Source organism: Gavialis gangeticus, unplaced genomic scaffold, assembly GCF_001723915.1.
Source record: "Gavialis gangeticus isolate Ggan-Ray unplaced genomic scaffold, GavGan_comp1, whole genome shotgun sequence".
Lineage (NCBI taxonomy): Eukaryota > Metazoa > Chordata > Crocodylia > Gavialidae > Gavialis > Gavialis gangeticus.
In genome coordinates this window covers 5,038,499-5,053,700 of record NW_017728983.1, presented here as the reverse complement: position 1 = coordinate 5,053,700, position 15,202 = coordinate 5,038,499, and the positions used below count along the sequence as shown (strand labels likewise).

The window sequence follows — 15,202 nt, the reverse complement described above, 5'->3', positions numbered from 1 at the left end:
GGGGTCAGACTAGATGATCTGCTTGGGTCCCTTCCGACCCTAGAAACTATGAAACTATGAGTCCAGTACAGAGCAACAAAAATGGTGAGGATAGACTGTCAGAAAAGAAAAGAAATAAGTCACAAGGAAAGACTGATGGAACTGGGATTATTTAGTCTAGAGAAGAAGAGACTGAGAGGGGACTTAATAGCAGCCTTGAAGTACCTGAAGGAGGGGGTTGAAAGAGGATGGAGTTAGGCTGTTTTCAGTGGTGGCAGATGACAGAACAAGGAGCAATGGTCTCAAGTTAGAGCAAGGAAAGTTTAGGTTACCTATTAGGAAGCATTTTCTCACCAGGAGGGTAGTGAAACACTGGAACAAGTAACCCAGAGAAGTTGTGGAATCTACATCCTTGGTGGTTTTTAAGACCCAGCTAGACAAAGCCTTGGGTGGGATGATCTGGTTGGGGATGCTTTGAGCCTGGGTTAGACTAGATGACCTCCTGAGGTCCCTTCCAACCCAAACTTTCTATGATTCTATGATTGAGTTGTGGTGCGTTGTGGGTCTTTCCTTACTGACTCCAATAGTGGAAACTATTTTAGTGCACCACTGCCTTATCAGCCAAGTACATGACTCAGTTCTGTGGGTTTGTGGCAGTAGTCTTGGATCCATTAGATTAGGTCCTGATGTAGGGCAGTCATTCAGAGATACGCTGGAACAGCAACAGAAATAGCCAAGGGCACTGGATGTGAAAGGCATTGAGAAAGCATTTGAAACAGACATCTGGAAGGCTGAAGGCAAATGGTGCTGCCTACAGACTTGTTTGGGAACTGACATTGCAAACACTACACACACACGACTGTGGCCTTTCACATTCTGCATCACATTTTTCTACAGGACTGTTTGCATTTAAATTTTGTACCTACATTTTTTTTAACTGTCCAACAAGATGCATTCTAGAAAACACAGCTGCAACTGGAACTAAAATCAGAGTGTGAACTCTGCAGATGGCTTCAATGATCGTAATTCCTGCTGCTTCCGGTACCTCTTTTACCTTTCCAAATCTTATGTAACAGTGACACAGTCTTGTATAAATACGTTGTGAGAGAAGACTGTTGTAGCTGCTAAGAAGTCACAGGAATAGAGACTTGCAAGTATATTGATGAAGGACTGCTTTTGTTTTAGCCCTGTAACTTGTATTTACATAGCAAACTTGGTAAAAAAATTGGCTGTTTCAGGAAGGAAATGGCAACTGAAGATTGACTTAATGGGACTCATCAACTTTAATAATTAGTGTATGTCAGCATTTAATTAACCCCATATGAGCAGGCCACTAGTGATTGCTTCTACAGATTCATCGGGGCACTGAAAAGAAAGGAACCCTGGCAAGGCTTGCTGACCAATCGGGAAGGCAAAAGATTTGGTCTCTCTTGTCGTCTAGAAACATGGTTAATTTTCAGAATTAATGTATATTGGTAACGTTATAGTCCCCTGGCCTGCTTCAGGGATATGCTGAAAATGGGATTGTGAGAACAAGAAGTTGTGTTTACTGTAATTTTAAAGTCCCTTGGGACAGAAAAAACAGCTATGGTCCATGTCTTTCTTGCAGATTCATTCTTTATTTCCATTACCAACTTGTTAGCCTTTCACAGTTAGATGGAGCTGCCACTGGCCTTCCTATCCATCATGAAATATATCCACTGTGAAAAAAACAACAAATCTGATTCAGAGCTGCTGACTGGCCTGTGGTGTAACTTGGCTGGCAGGACAGTAGTGAAACCTCAGCATAAGATGCGTAATGAGCAACACAGAGCCCTCTGAGAAAGATGCATCTCAGGATGATGTGCTTTGATGCCAGCTTAAAGGGCTGATTTGAAGCTTGTTGGTATTATTGGAAAAATTTCCATTGGTTTCAACAGTCTTTGGATCAAACCTTATTTGACAGATGTAGGTTCAACTATAGGATTGAGAGCACTTCAGTGGAGCTGGAGATTAAGGGATGTCTCTGATAAAAAAACAAAACAAAAAACAAACATTCTCATTTTTAAGCCTATCTTACTGTCTTCATCCTACATGCGTTTTGCAAGGCAAAGTCAGTGGAACAGCACAGGTGCCTAAAACTATGCATGGATTTAAGTTCTTGGCTGGACTGGAATTAAAATGGTCAGCACCTTTCAGGACCAGACTCAAGGAGAACAAGAGTTCTCAAGTAGCCCACAGAGGTAGGTGCCATACTGAGGGGGGCTGCTCTGTAGGGGTGAAATTTGCCCCGGGGCATAGGCTTTGTGGAGGCCTTTGTCTCACACAAGTCCTGCTTTGAGGGCTTTATTGGGATGTGGAACTTATGCTGACCCCTTTGTATAAGGATGCTCTTCACCCTACAATATCCAAATTGAGATGGACAACATGAAAACTGCTGGTCACCTTGAGTGCAGATGTGTGTATGAGTCACCTGAAATTTGTAGAGATGAAGGGAGAAGTGGGGAACAGCAAAGAGTTAGACCATGGGGGACTGGCTGGCTCATGGAACTGACAATCTAGTTCAGAAGCATGCATGTTTCTCGCTGTTTCACATCCTGTTCAGGTCAGTAGAGATCAACTACTGATGAGATTTTTCATATCTTATAATTCATGATGACAGCATTCAAAGCCCTTTAGCCATGCCTATAGCTAATCTGTGTATCTACTAACAATATTCCCCTCCTCTGCTGTTTTCTGTTATTATGATGTATGTATTTCTAAACTGTGATCCATGCTCCTTTCTTCTAGACACAGAAATTTCTGTCCCACAAAGCAGTCTCCTTGTGATAGCTTGTTATATTTACTTGCAGTGTTTTGTCTTAAATTACACTGGAAGTTGTACGTCAGAAATGCCTCTTATGAGATGTTTGTGCAGTGCCTTGCACAATAGTGTCAGAAGGAGGAAGATCCAGAGGCCCAATCTGGGCCATGGATTAGCCCTGTGCATCTCATCTGGTCAGATCAGAGCCAAATAAGTTTCATTTGTCCTCTTCTGAGCCCTGTACCAAATAATGGGTATTAATGGACTAAAAAATTTTCCTCAGTCACACTCCGCTCTACTACCTGAGACTCATCAGCACTAATGCATTGTCTTTGCAACTTCCCTGCGAGCACAAGAATATTAATTCTGATTTGAAGATGAGAACTCTTTAGTGCTCTGCTCAATTTTCATGTAGGACATCTTGGCCAACCACATGGGGTTCTCTGACCAGCTCTGAAAAGCAGAATTGTTTGGAGTAAATTTTATCAAGAGTTAGTTTTCTGTTGATCAGTTTATTCGTTTCAAGTCTAAAATATCTGTGAATTATATGTTTATAAACAGCTGCCTAGAGAAATGCATGCTAATCTTTTTGATATCACAGTAGAGATCAGTGCATTGTATTATAAATACAAATTCTTAATGTCTGTTTAGCTACAGAAGAGTTCACTTCAGTAACTTCAGGAAAATAAACTACAGAGAATATTATGGTTTAATCATAATAAACAAAATTATTGGGATAAATTCTTGGCAGGTACGAACAAATGGACTTCAGTGGCCCAAAGACACTGCTCAAGTACAATTCAGAGGCCCTTATAGAAATTAGAATCAAGTATAGTAGGTCTTATGTCGGAGCCTACAATATAAAGTTGGATTACAACCAGAACAAAATGACAACAGGCTGACAGGAGTGGAGGGAGGGCAAAAAAACTAGGAGGAAGAGAGGATACAGCCCTCTAGTGGTATAGCTAATACATGGAAGAGCTGTCATTGTTATGCAGGGGGATAGGTGTGGCTGAAGAGATCAAAGGTTATCTGCCATTTTGGAAAGCAGGGCCTGGACTCTGCATTGCTACTTGTTGTGCTTTTATTAAAAGCCTTGTAATATTTGGTGTTTTCTTAAAGTCCTACCGACTGGAGCCACATGATTGATATCTCAGCTTTGAGATATAAGTAATTTGAAATATATGTATGAAGAGTAAGTTCCTAGGCCTTTATGGTAACTCAGAAAAGCTTGAAAATGTAAAGTAAGTGAATGCTGAAGCTTAAAACCCAGAAGGGAAAGGGAAAAAGGCACTTAAAAAAAAAAACACTATTTTTTTTTCCTTTGGGGGGCAGAGGGGAGGGGCAGCAGTGCTTAACTCATGATTTTTGAATGTGCGTGGTTTGTGACTGCAGAGTGCAGGAACAGATCAGACAGACCTTGGCTGCAGCTTCTAGCAGGTTCTGGTTTACGTTCTATTTGAGTTATGTACGTTTACAAAAAAAGACTGTAATTGTTAAAATGCAAACTCTCTTGTTTCAATGGAAAGAACATCAGAGTTCCTAACAGAAAGAGTGAGACAGAGAGAGAGAGAGAGAGAGAGAAAGGGGCTGAATGAAGCTAGTTGCTGACTGCACTGTGAATTCCATTTAATGCAGAGAAGAGGCAGGGGGCCTGAAAATCTGAGGTAATTTAAACAGCACATTATTACCAGGACTACTGTGGACATTTAGGGCTAGGTTCTATTCCTCCTGTTGGGCATGTATGTGGACTGAGGTGCCTTAGTGAAATTCCCTTCCACCTTGTTCAAGTCCCTGGAAATCCACTAATACATCTGTATTTGCTGCACACCTTCATCTGGCCTTTAAGACTGAGTTGCAAAAAAAAGCAGGAGAGGAGAAGGACCCATTCACCTGCTTATGGGCCACGTCTACACGAGACACTGACAGTACAGCTTGTTACTACTGTGTGTGGTGGGCCAGTAGGGGGTGCTCCTGTGCTGAACCACCCACCTCACTGCGCCCGACCACTTTCCAGGCTGAGTGCCTCCCTGGGGATGCCTCACATCTAGCCGACCCCCTTCCTGGAGCACACCCACTAGCCTGGGGGTAATGCCGCCACCACCCAGGATCTGGACTGATCCTGGTTCTGTGCCCCCTGGTAAACACAGGCCTAGTAACCCTTGAGGGTACTCAACCCACTTCAAGAACCTGGGGTGCTTCCCTTAGTCTGAAGCATAAGTAGTGGTCTTCCTTAGTCAGTGGAACCAAGGGAACCCCAAGGCATATTCTAGCCCCTGTCCCAATAAGTCTCCCAAACTAGGTACAAAGGAGAACTTTATTGGTTACAAGGAGTAGATGTGGAATAGGGTACACGGTAGAGCAATATCAGAGAAATCCCATAAAGCAAATGGGGTGGCTGGGTAGCTTTTGATCACGCATCTGAGTTACTGCAAACTATATATCTAATTAGATCTCAGGTAGCTTACTGAGGAGTGTCATTCAGAGGCAGGTAGAGATTCCCTTTGGAGGCAGGCAGTTTATTGGTCATGAATTTCAAGAGGGAGGAAGTTTCAGGTGGTCCAACTTCTAAGTTTTCATCATGGCTAGTGCACCTTCTCCTGGGCAGTCCTTAACTTATATAGACCTTATGACCTCATTTACCTGCTCCAACGGAGGCCAGCACCTGTTGGTTGCCAGGCAACCAATTTGAAATGCATCTCTGGTTGCCAGGTAGGCTGGCAGGGTCTTTAGCCCCCTTCCAGTCAGGTTGGCATTGCTTAGAACAATAGGGAGCATAAGCCCCTCACCCAGGTATGTGATGCCAATCATGTAGGCAGAGACAGCAGGTTTCCCCCCTCCCTCAGGAATGTATCCAGCTCAGATACAACTTGAGGTCACCTGAGAGAGGGGGCAGAGGAGTCTGCCCTTTTCAGTGACCATGTTAACCAAATTGTCACATAGCAGAATTTTTGGGGAGAGACAGAGGTGGCATTCTGCCATGCTGTGCAGTAGCATCACATCACGCTTCGTGCCACATGATGCTATTGTGCAGTAGGAACGAGCTACTATGTAGTCAGCATCTTGTGTAGACACAGCCACAGTCATTCAGGGACTTTAGCAGAAGAAAACAGAATTGTACTTGGGCACCTTATGGGTACCTGGCCTGTAGTGTGTTGCAAAGGGGGAGGTTATGCTGATATATACTGAATGAGACTAATGGAATGTCCCTTTCCTTTTCAGGCATATGAAATTCCTGGCACTTTTTACTTTTTGGCTGGGAATCCTCTTTCTGTGTGGCTTCTTTCATTTGAATATAAACTTCATCCAGTAAGTCTGCTTTCTCTAGTGATATTGCAAAGGATGAGAACTGGTTTCCTGCCCCTTGCAGTTAGCAGGGAGCTGACCAAGGAGCCCAGGAGCCAACATTTAATCCATCATGAGCCTGTGTAGCCCATAGGCTTTCAGTTGGACAGCCCTGTATTAGGGCCTTCAGTTGATATTTAGCACGCTAACCAGTGAGATAGTTATAAAAGGGCAGCATGGTCTCCCAGCAATTTGGGGTAAATGCTTTAATACAAAAACAAGAAAGAGGATTGAGCAGAAGAAGCTAAGGCCCCTTTTGCATCCTCAACAGTAAATAAGGTGATTATATTATGGAGCTTTGCTTATTTACAGCACCTGGGCATCTGGTTCCTTGACCTCAATGAAGCAATGCTGATATGTACCAGCTGGGTACCTAGCCTGATGATAACAGTGGTGTGATGCTGATTTACATCTTCTGGGGAGTTGGTCAAGATATCATAAAGAACATTATTAATTCCAGTCAAACTCTTTCAGTTCATTGGACTAAAGGGGGAGGACCAGGAGGGTAGGATACTGTGGCAAAAGCAGCACTGTCACTCAGGTACACAAGATGGATTATGACACTAAAGAGAATATTTCTCCTGTGCTTTAAATTCATCCAGAGTGTGGAAGGGCTTCACTTTTTACCAGGGACCCTGTCACCCCAGAACTAATATCATGTTCCTGAAGACCCACAAAACAGCCAGCAGCACTGTCATGAACATCCTGTTTCGGTTTACGGAGAAACTCAGTCTTACAGTGGCCCTTCCAGCTGGCCGGAAATTCCATCTGGGCTACCCTGACAGCTTTGAGGCAGAGTTTGTAGAGGAATTTAAAACCATGGGGCCAAGTTACAACATCATGTGCAACCATCTGAGGTTCAACCTCAAAGAGGTAAGAATTAGGGAGGAGTTATTCTGTGAAATGACTGCAGTATTTTTTCCTGCTACTAAATATCACTCCTTATGCTCTGTTCCCCTGATTTACAAGTATCCTATGTTCTGAGCTAGGATTTCATGTCCCTGCCTTCAGCCTCAAAGTTCATTCATGCCAGGGAATTCCCACTACTCTTGAGAGATCCCTCTAGGGATCTTTGTATTGATAATCATTTACAGAACCACTGGGCTTGACTTGTGTGACTCAGGTGTGGCCTTTTGCTTTGGGAAACAGAAAGTAATATGCTAGCCTCAGCACTGATCTTTGTTTTGGTCTCCCTGGACACATATACACAAGCGTGGAGGCTATTCTGATAAGCTGGAATTCCAGCACGCTGGAGCAGACTCAGTTAATTGATCAGGCCAGATTAGTCAAGTCTGCTGGAGTGTGGCAATTACTGCACTCCAGCAGCCTCCTGCATCTCATGTATAAGTGTCCCCATGCTTAAAAATATTTCTGGGAGCACTTGAACTAAACCTCTCTTTTTTATCTCTTTAATGAGAGGGTGGAATCACCTCTACTTTCATACTTTCAGCATTTGGGCCCCGTGCAATAGAACAATAGATCTTTGGCCCTACTGTTGGCCTGAACCCACTGTGCCCTTCTGCATTCATCTATGTGAGGTTGACCCAATGGCTGTCTGGTGTTTAGGGGTGTGCAGGCCACACAGCCGGAAGCTCCCTCAAGCAGATGCCTACATAATCCACCAAACTATTCACTAGGTCACAATGGGTGCATCTATACGAGATGCTACTGTTCAGTGGTTACTATGCATTTACTGGCGAACACTTTTTTAGTGACACTACTGCGGAGTATCCTAATAATACTGTGCAGTAGTGTATTAGCACGGTTGTTGCTGTTGTGCGCTGCTGCGCAGTATTATTTGGCTACTGTGCAGTTAACATCTTTTGTAGACATTCCCAGTGAGAACAATAAAGACCCCGTATGCTGAATACAGGATCCTTTCTTTCCAAAAAATTAAATGGATCCTACAACCTGTATTATTGATATCTGTTGGTAGCAATATGGCAGCGCCTTAGTGCTCTGTTTCTTGTAAGAAGTTGTTTGTGTTACAGGGAGTTTAATCTAAATACACAGTAGGAAAAATGTTCTTAGGGAAAATGTTTTTGTAAGTGGCTGATGCTCTTACTAGGCACGCCTGTAAATAACCATAGACTCTAATACAATGTTTATACCTTCTCAGCTTGACTGTGGTTTAATTCACTGCCAGTAATCTACACTATGCTTGTTATTTTGACCTATTTTCTATTAAATTCCATCTTCTGGTACCATTCTGTACATGAGAATATCTCACACAGATAATCAATCCATTTATATTCATGATCACTATGATTTCTCCTCATAAATAGGTAAGAAAAGTGATGCCAGTCAACACTACCTATTTTTCTATCCTGAGAAACCCTGTTTCTCTGCTGGAGTCCTCATATGTCTATTATAAAGCTTATGCACCTGCATTTAAAAAATCAAGGGATGTGAATGAGTATCTAGCTTCTCCTGGGATATATTACAATAAGAGTGAATCTGGATATAACATTTATGCCAAGAATAACATGTGGTTTGACTTTGGTTATGATAACAATGCAGAGGATGATGAGAACTATACCCAGTCTGTCCTCAGGATGATTGAACAGGATTTCCACCTGATTCTGATAGCAGATTACTTTGATGAGTCCATGGTCCTTCTGAAAAACTTCCTGTGCTGGGATCTGGATGATGTGGTTTACTTCAAAATGAACTCCAGAAGCCCAGACACTATCCAGAGTCTGACCCCTGAGAACAAGGAAAAAGTAAAAGAATGGTGCTCACTGGACTGGAAACTTTACCAGCACTTCAATAAGACCTTTTGGAAGAGAATTCAGGAAAATATAGGACTAAGAAATTTGTACAGGGAGGTGAACCTCCTGCGAAAAAAACAGAAACAGCTTATGGAGAAATGTCTCTTGGATCCAGTGCCAATAAATGAGACCCAGATTAAAGACAAACTATTCAAGCCCTTCCAGTCAGGGGATGCACATATTCTAGGCTATAATCTCAAACATGATTTAGATGATGAGACTCTGAGAACCTGCCAGAAAATGATCACGCCTGAGCTTCAGTACATGTCATATCTGTATGCTCTTCAGTACCCAGACAAGAAGAGAAAGAGCATAAACTTTCCCTCGTGGTGGAGTTGACAAGGATGCAAACAATTAATTTCAGTGTGGGTAATAGCATATGGCAGTGCTTCCCATCTTCTTGTCAATTTATCAGAGATGTTTATCTGTTATGTGCCTAGTGGTGTTAGTCCATGAAATTATCTCAGATTTCAGACTAGATAGTGGGACAGGCAGGCAGGGACATTGGGGCTGGAACACACAGCAACCTAGGCTAGCTGTCAGCAGTTGGCTTATAGTCCTTAGATGCTTGTATCCAGGCTGCTCCAGCCTCCCCAGGAGCTGAAGTGAAACTAGCTAGAAAATCAATGCCCTGATAACCCTGTCTCTCCTGCACAATGTAGATCTTAGTCTACAGCAGATAGTTTAGCCCTTTATGTGTAGGTGAAATGCTAGTAAAATGGCTTCTGTTGATAATGGTATTGATGGAAAGATATCAAAGAGAATTCATGTAGCAGGGCCTTCCCATCTCCTGTTATAGCCTAACAAAAGATTGTCCATACAGTGCACGTTAGCACTCTGTGCAAGGGAACTGGAACAACCAGGAACTATTGTTTAGGTTACCAGACGGAAACCTTTATATTTCATTTTATTGACTGTACTCTATATCCCAAGCCAGTGGAACTGAATGCACATACCACAACTGCCAGCTATTGAAATGGACTCTTTCTCAGACAAAATATTGCTTAGGGCTTGGAACACATTAGGCCTCTGCTAAAGAGAAGGACACAGCTCTCCAGGCATATCTCACCTGGAAGTGGAGAGGTAGAATGAATTGTGTTTTGTCCCTTTTCACCTAATAAAGCACATTTTGTGTCATGGTTGCATGGAGATGACTTCTCTTTAAAGTGCACTCTCCACTTTCTTTAAATTTCAGGCTTTCTGTCACCAAGCTTCCCCTTCTCCTGGAGAATTTCCATCCACTCTTTCCTTGCCTTCTGGACCCTTTGTTGACTTCTGAAGGAGATTCAGGGGTCTGAGATTTATTTTTGACATCCCCTGTTCTCAGCAAAGTCCTCCAGTAAAGTAACTGCAAAATCAAATTTTGTTATAATTCTCAAATTATTAATATTGCAAGCAAGTAAAGAATAACACAATATATATCTCAATATACTTTTATGATCCAAGGAGAAATAAGCAGTTTTATAATTTAGAATGTAAAATCCTAAGAATTTCTAACAGATGGCCAGCCTGTTAGGGAGATTCTTGCTGGAAGTCTCACTTAAGATGTAGTTCCTCTATTATCTCTGAATGCTTTCAGCATCTGAGACATGTTAGTGTCTGTAGTCTGCAGCTGAATTAAATCCAAGGGAGTCCCTTGAACCACAGGAGCTATATCAAATTTAGTACAAATTGTTGGCGCTCAATGTTTTCCATAGTTTGTCAGTTCAACAGTGTACTGAACTCTCCTGTATTGCCAGAGACAAGAATTCAGTAAATGAATTGCAAATCCAATCAGAATCTGAAAATGTCATAATTTGGGCTTCTGGATAGTAGTCCAGAGCACAGGCAGCTGCCACCAGCTCAGCATTGAGCAGAATGCAGAAGACATGACAGAGATTTCTGTGCATGGTTCACTTTTTCTAGGTAATTCAACAAAAATACCAAATTCAACATTTTTGGTAAATGTGAGTTGCCAGTGGGCAGACAAGGTTCTTTGGGTGAATCTGATACCTTTTATTAGACCAACTTAAATAGCTGGAAAACAATTTTTAAGCAAGCTTTCGGGTTCAAAAACCCTTCGTCAGGCTGAGGAAATTTCAGCAGTTGGCATGCGCTCTTCCTGGATGGAATGGGTAGTAAATAAGCCAGAGGCTGGGCTGGTCTGCATACAAGTCAGAGGCTGGGCTGGTCTGCACAGGCAGTCAGTGAAGATGTAAACTGAGGAGTCAGTGGGTGAGAGACACGCTGGGTGTGGGGGAGAGGATTTATGGATCCATGGATTTATAACACATAACCTGACTGTCTGTATTTGCAGCAGTATGAATGGCAAAATGCATGTCAGTGCTGAGAAACTGGCAGTGGTTCACTTTTGAACTAAAACATCTGAAAGGTGCTCTAGTTCAAAAGCACACAGCCACCATTTTCTGCACAGACACACATTTTGCCACTTATACATCTGCATGCAGTGCAGCACAGTTTGCATCAGCTCGTGTGCAGAGCAGACTCGATTAAACAAGTCTGCTTTGAAGTGGTGGATCTCTGGCACATTGCAGGATGAAAAGGTATGTGTATAAATGCCCACGGGCAATACTCCCAGCAGTGGGGTTTGCAAAACAGCACTGACCCCTGTACTAGTAACAACATGTAGCTGATCATACAAAATGTCTGGAGAAACCTGCAAGTGAAGTTTTCCCCTAAGAGGTTTACCCAAATTAAGTCACAGTGGGTGTGTCTACATCTGCAATTAATGCACTTGAATTTTCTGCATAGAAAATTTGGGTGTATTAAACAGTGGCCCTGCATGCATCTGAGTATGCACCCACCCTGATGGGAGCAGTTCAGTCCAGGGCTGCTCCTGCCCTGCTCTACCCCCCTACAGCAGCCAGGGAATGCTCCAGGCTCCCCCAGCTGCCAGCCCCAGGCTGGCAGGGGACACCGGGGTGTGGGGGGTGAAGCTGGTCCCATTCTCTACAGGGCTAGGAGAGCTGTCCTAGCTGCCAGGCAGCTGCCTCCCAGTCATGTGGAGATCCAGATGCTGAGCCAGGATAGCATTCCCTACCCCCTGTGGTCCCCTGCTGCCTAGGTTGACTGGGAGCAATTTGCTCCTGGTCAGTGTCTACACATGCGCTTTGGCATATTAGTTTAATATGCCGATTTCTGGTACCATTGGGTATGTCTACATGTGCGCTTTACCACACATTAGACTAATCTAATGTGCAGTAAAAAGTGTCGCTGTCTACACAAGCACAGTAATTAGTATGCAGTAGGTTAATTTAAAGCACTGTTTGCTAGTACCAACAAGGATGGGTACTAAAAAACAGCGCTTTAAACTAATGCGCCAAAGCACATGTGTTAGACACTGATTTGGAAACTTTGTTCCCAGGCAGCAGGGGGCCACAACTACTGCCTGGCTAAGCCCCAAGCTCCAAGGGGTTAGGGGGAGCTCCATGTGGCTTGGAGCTGTTCCCAGATAGCTGGGAACTGCCGCAAGAGCTCCCCCACCTTTTTCCCCAGAGTTCGGGGCTAACCCTGAGGCTGCGTGGCTGGGAACTGTCCCTAGACAGCTGGGAGCTTCTGTGACAGCTCCCTCCCATCCACCCAGTTCTCAGGGCTCATCATTCCCCCTGCCAGCCCAAGGCTGTCCCCAGAAGCCCCCTGCCAGTTCAGAGCTGCCCCCAGTGCACCCTGCCAGCCTGGAATAGCATCTGGGGGAGCCTGGAGTTCCCCCTGGCTTCTACAGAGGGGCAGAGCAGGCAGGAGCAGCCCTGGACTAGGCTTCTCCTGTCACACTCAATTTGTTCCTGATCTGGCCACATATGTTGATGTGCACCCAGGAGCAGTTTAATGGGCCTGAATTTACTGTGCAGTAAATTCAGATGCATTAATTGCATGTGTAGTATGCTCACTACATGTAATCCCAAATTAAGTGACTGTTTTAAAAAGTTTTGTGTGATTTTTAAATGACAAGTGATTAACTATTTGAGGTACGATCAGGTAAATTGGAACTCTCTTTGGAGATAAAAAAGAAAACCTAGGTTGCAGTCTTGAGATTCCATGGAGAACTATGCTCCTTCATTCAATTGCAAGTCAGCAATGCAGCTACTGCATCTTCTAGTTGTCATGTTTCTTCAAGGAAAACAGTCAATAAAAGCTCTATTTTCTCAGTTAGCCACTGTACCTGCCTCATAGAACTGTCTTAGCATTTGAAACACTTGAAAAGTGACTCCACCAAAGCTTCATCTACTGAGCAGCTAGTTCCTGCACTTTATGATCTGACTACTTAGTACCTGGCAGGCAACAAACAATATATCCATGTAGCATTCTTTTATCTCTGGGTTTTAAACACTTCTTTCTAGAAGAGTGCTAAATTAAATATGCATTACAACCCAGATGTTCTTGGATTCTGGAAGTCTTAAAGGACGTATTATATTCCAACTTCTCTCTGTGCTATATGGTTTCAAGAGCAAAACTGATAGGCCCAGTGTGGGCGTAGCCACGGGGCTGCAGTCCCCATTGTGAAGATCTTCAGAGGCTTTCAGAAAAGTGGCATCCCCACAATTCCTATATCTGGATTATTTTTGATGCCTTAATTTATTTGCACAATAATGATCAATATCTGACAGTAAACAGGTTATAGCCCTTAATTTCCATTTTTACAGATGCATCAGTCAATTCAGATTCTTCATTGCGTTAAGCACAATGAGTTCCCCAATAGAGTGAATGCAAAAGCATATTTCATTAAATTTCTCAGATTGACTATTGCCAGCAAATAATAACACTATATATATAGATATAAATATAAATAGAGGTTTCTGATCCAATCAGAAATAAACAGTCCTACAACTCAGAATCTCTACATCTTACAACCTTGCACCATTTCTAGAAGGTGGCCAGACTGTTAGGGAAGTCTAACCCAAATTCAAAGACTAAGTTCTAAGATGCATTGGATCTTCCTGATATCTACATATGTGAACCTCAGCAAAGGATGCCAGAAAAACATGTCTTAGAACACTGAGTGCCCCTTTTATCCCCTTCCTCAAATAGAGGCTTACAGCTGTCTGCAACCAGAATAAGACAAAGATGGTCAAAAAAACGATATTCTTAGTCATACTGTGATCAGACTGAAACATACTGACCTTCACCAATCAAGGAAGGTCTGAGTTAGCCTTTTTTAGAATGTACTTTTACCTGTGGGTCAGTTCCTTTTATACTTCCCTTCATCTCACTTATGCTAATTGGCTTACCTTTACACAACCAAAAGCCTACTATACCTAGTATACAGGTAGTCCTCAGACTTACAACACAATTGGTTCCTGAAAACTGTGTCTTAAGTCAAAATGTAACTCAGAAGCAATTTTCTCATAAGAAACAATGTTATAAATGGGGTTCCTGAACCAAAACCTGATACCCTGTTTTTCACCAAAAATACCCCAGAATTTTGTACTCAATCAATTATAGCTACATTAATGTATTTATATTGTAAATAGCAATCTCATTTGATTTGGAAGGACTTCTTTGAGGTGACTTTGCTGGACTTTTTGAAGGGCTCTTGGTTGGACTTTCTGACGGAGTCTTGGCTGCAGGTTTTTCTGGAGTCTTGTCTGCTTTCTTAAAGAAAGTGTCCAAGGAAGTTTGGGCAGATGTTCTCCAGGGAGATGAACAACGCAGTGAACTTGTTTGCTGGCATGATGTCGCATTGGATCGAGCATTGTAAAGTCAAAATTGACATCATAAAGTTGAAACAGGGTGTCAATTTATAAATGTTGTAAGTGAGAAACATAACTCGAAACGTTGTAAGTCGAGGACTGCCTGTATTGTAAAATAAAAGGATTTAAACTTAACAGAAAGCTTTATACCTTACATCATTTTCATAACTGCAGAAATAACTATGGTACTAGATGTGTATCATTAGTATTTTGTTGTATAGTCAGACACTATTGTCATTACTAAGGCTAGACCCTGGGGCTTTCAGCCTCTTACCAATGAAGTTAAAGGTGTAACTCCAGGAGCCATCAGTAAGTTACAGGCTACTGTAATCAGTGGAACCAGCCATTAGACCAGGGGTGGGCAAAACGCAGCCCGCCAGGCCATTCTATCTGGCCTGCAGAGCCCCTAAAAATTTTAGAAAATTAATATTTATCTGGTCCTGGCTGCCTGTCATGTGGCTCTCAATGGCTTGCCAAAACTCAGTAAGTGTCCCTGCACCCGAAATAACTGCCCACCCCTGCATTAGATAGATACCCAGGAAGCAAGTAGGCAGCCTGTTAAACTATGATTCAGAACCTCCAGTAATTAGCCAGGCCAAACTCATAGATTCATAGATTCATAGATTAAGGGTCGGAAG

The 15,202-nt window shown here is 42.8% G+C and overlaps 1 protein-coding gene across 1 annotated transcript in view; it reads left to right on the top strand.

Moving 5' to 3' along the window:
* The window catches only part of GAL3ST2 (galactose-3-O-sulfotransferase 2), a 15,652-nt gene extending 5,638 nt beyond the window's left edge, over nucleotides 1-10,014 (top strand). The window contains exons 2-4 of the mRNA XM_019513202.1: nucleotides 5,984-6,070; nucleotides 6,709-6,979; nucleotides 8,392-10,014. Of these exons, the coding sequence (XP_019368747.1) occupies nucleotides 5,984-6,070; nucleotides 6,709-6,979; nucleotides 8,392-9,216 (1,183 nt within the window). The 3' untranslated portion in view covers nucleotides 9,217-10,014. The remainder of the gene's footprint in view (nucleotides 1-5,983; nucleotides 6,071-6,708; nucleotides 6,980-8,391) is intronic.
* The last annotated feature ends 5,188 nt before the right edge of the window (nucleotides 10,015-15,202 follow it).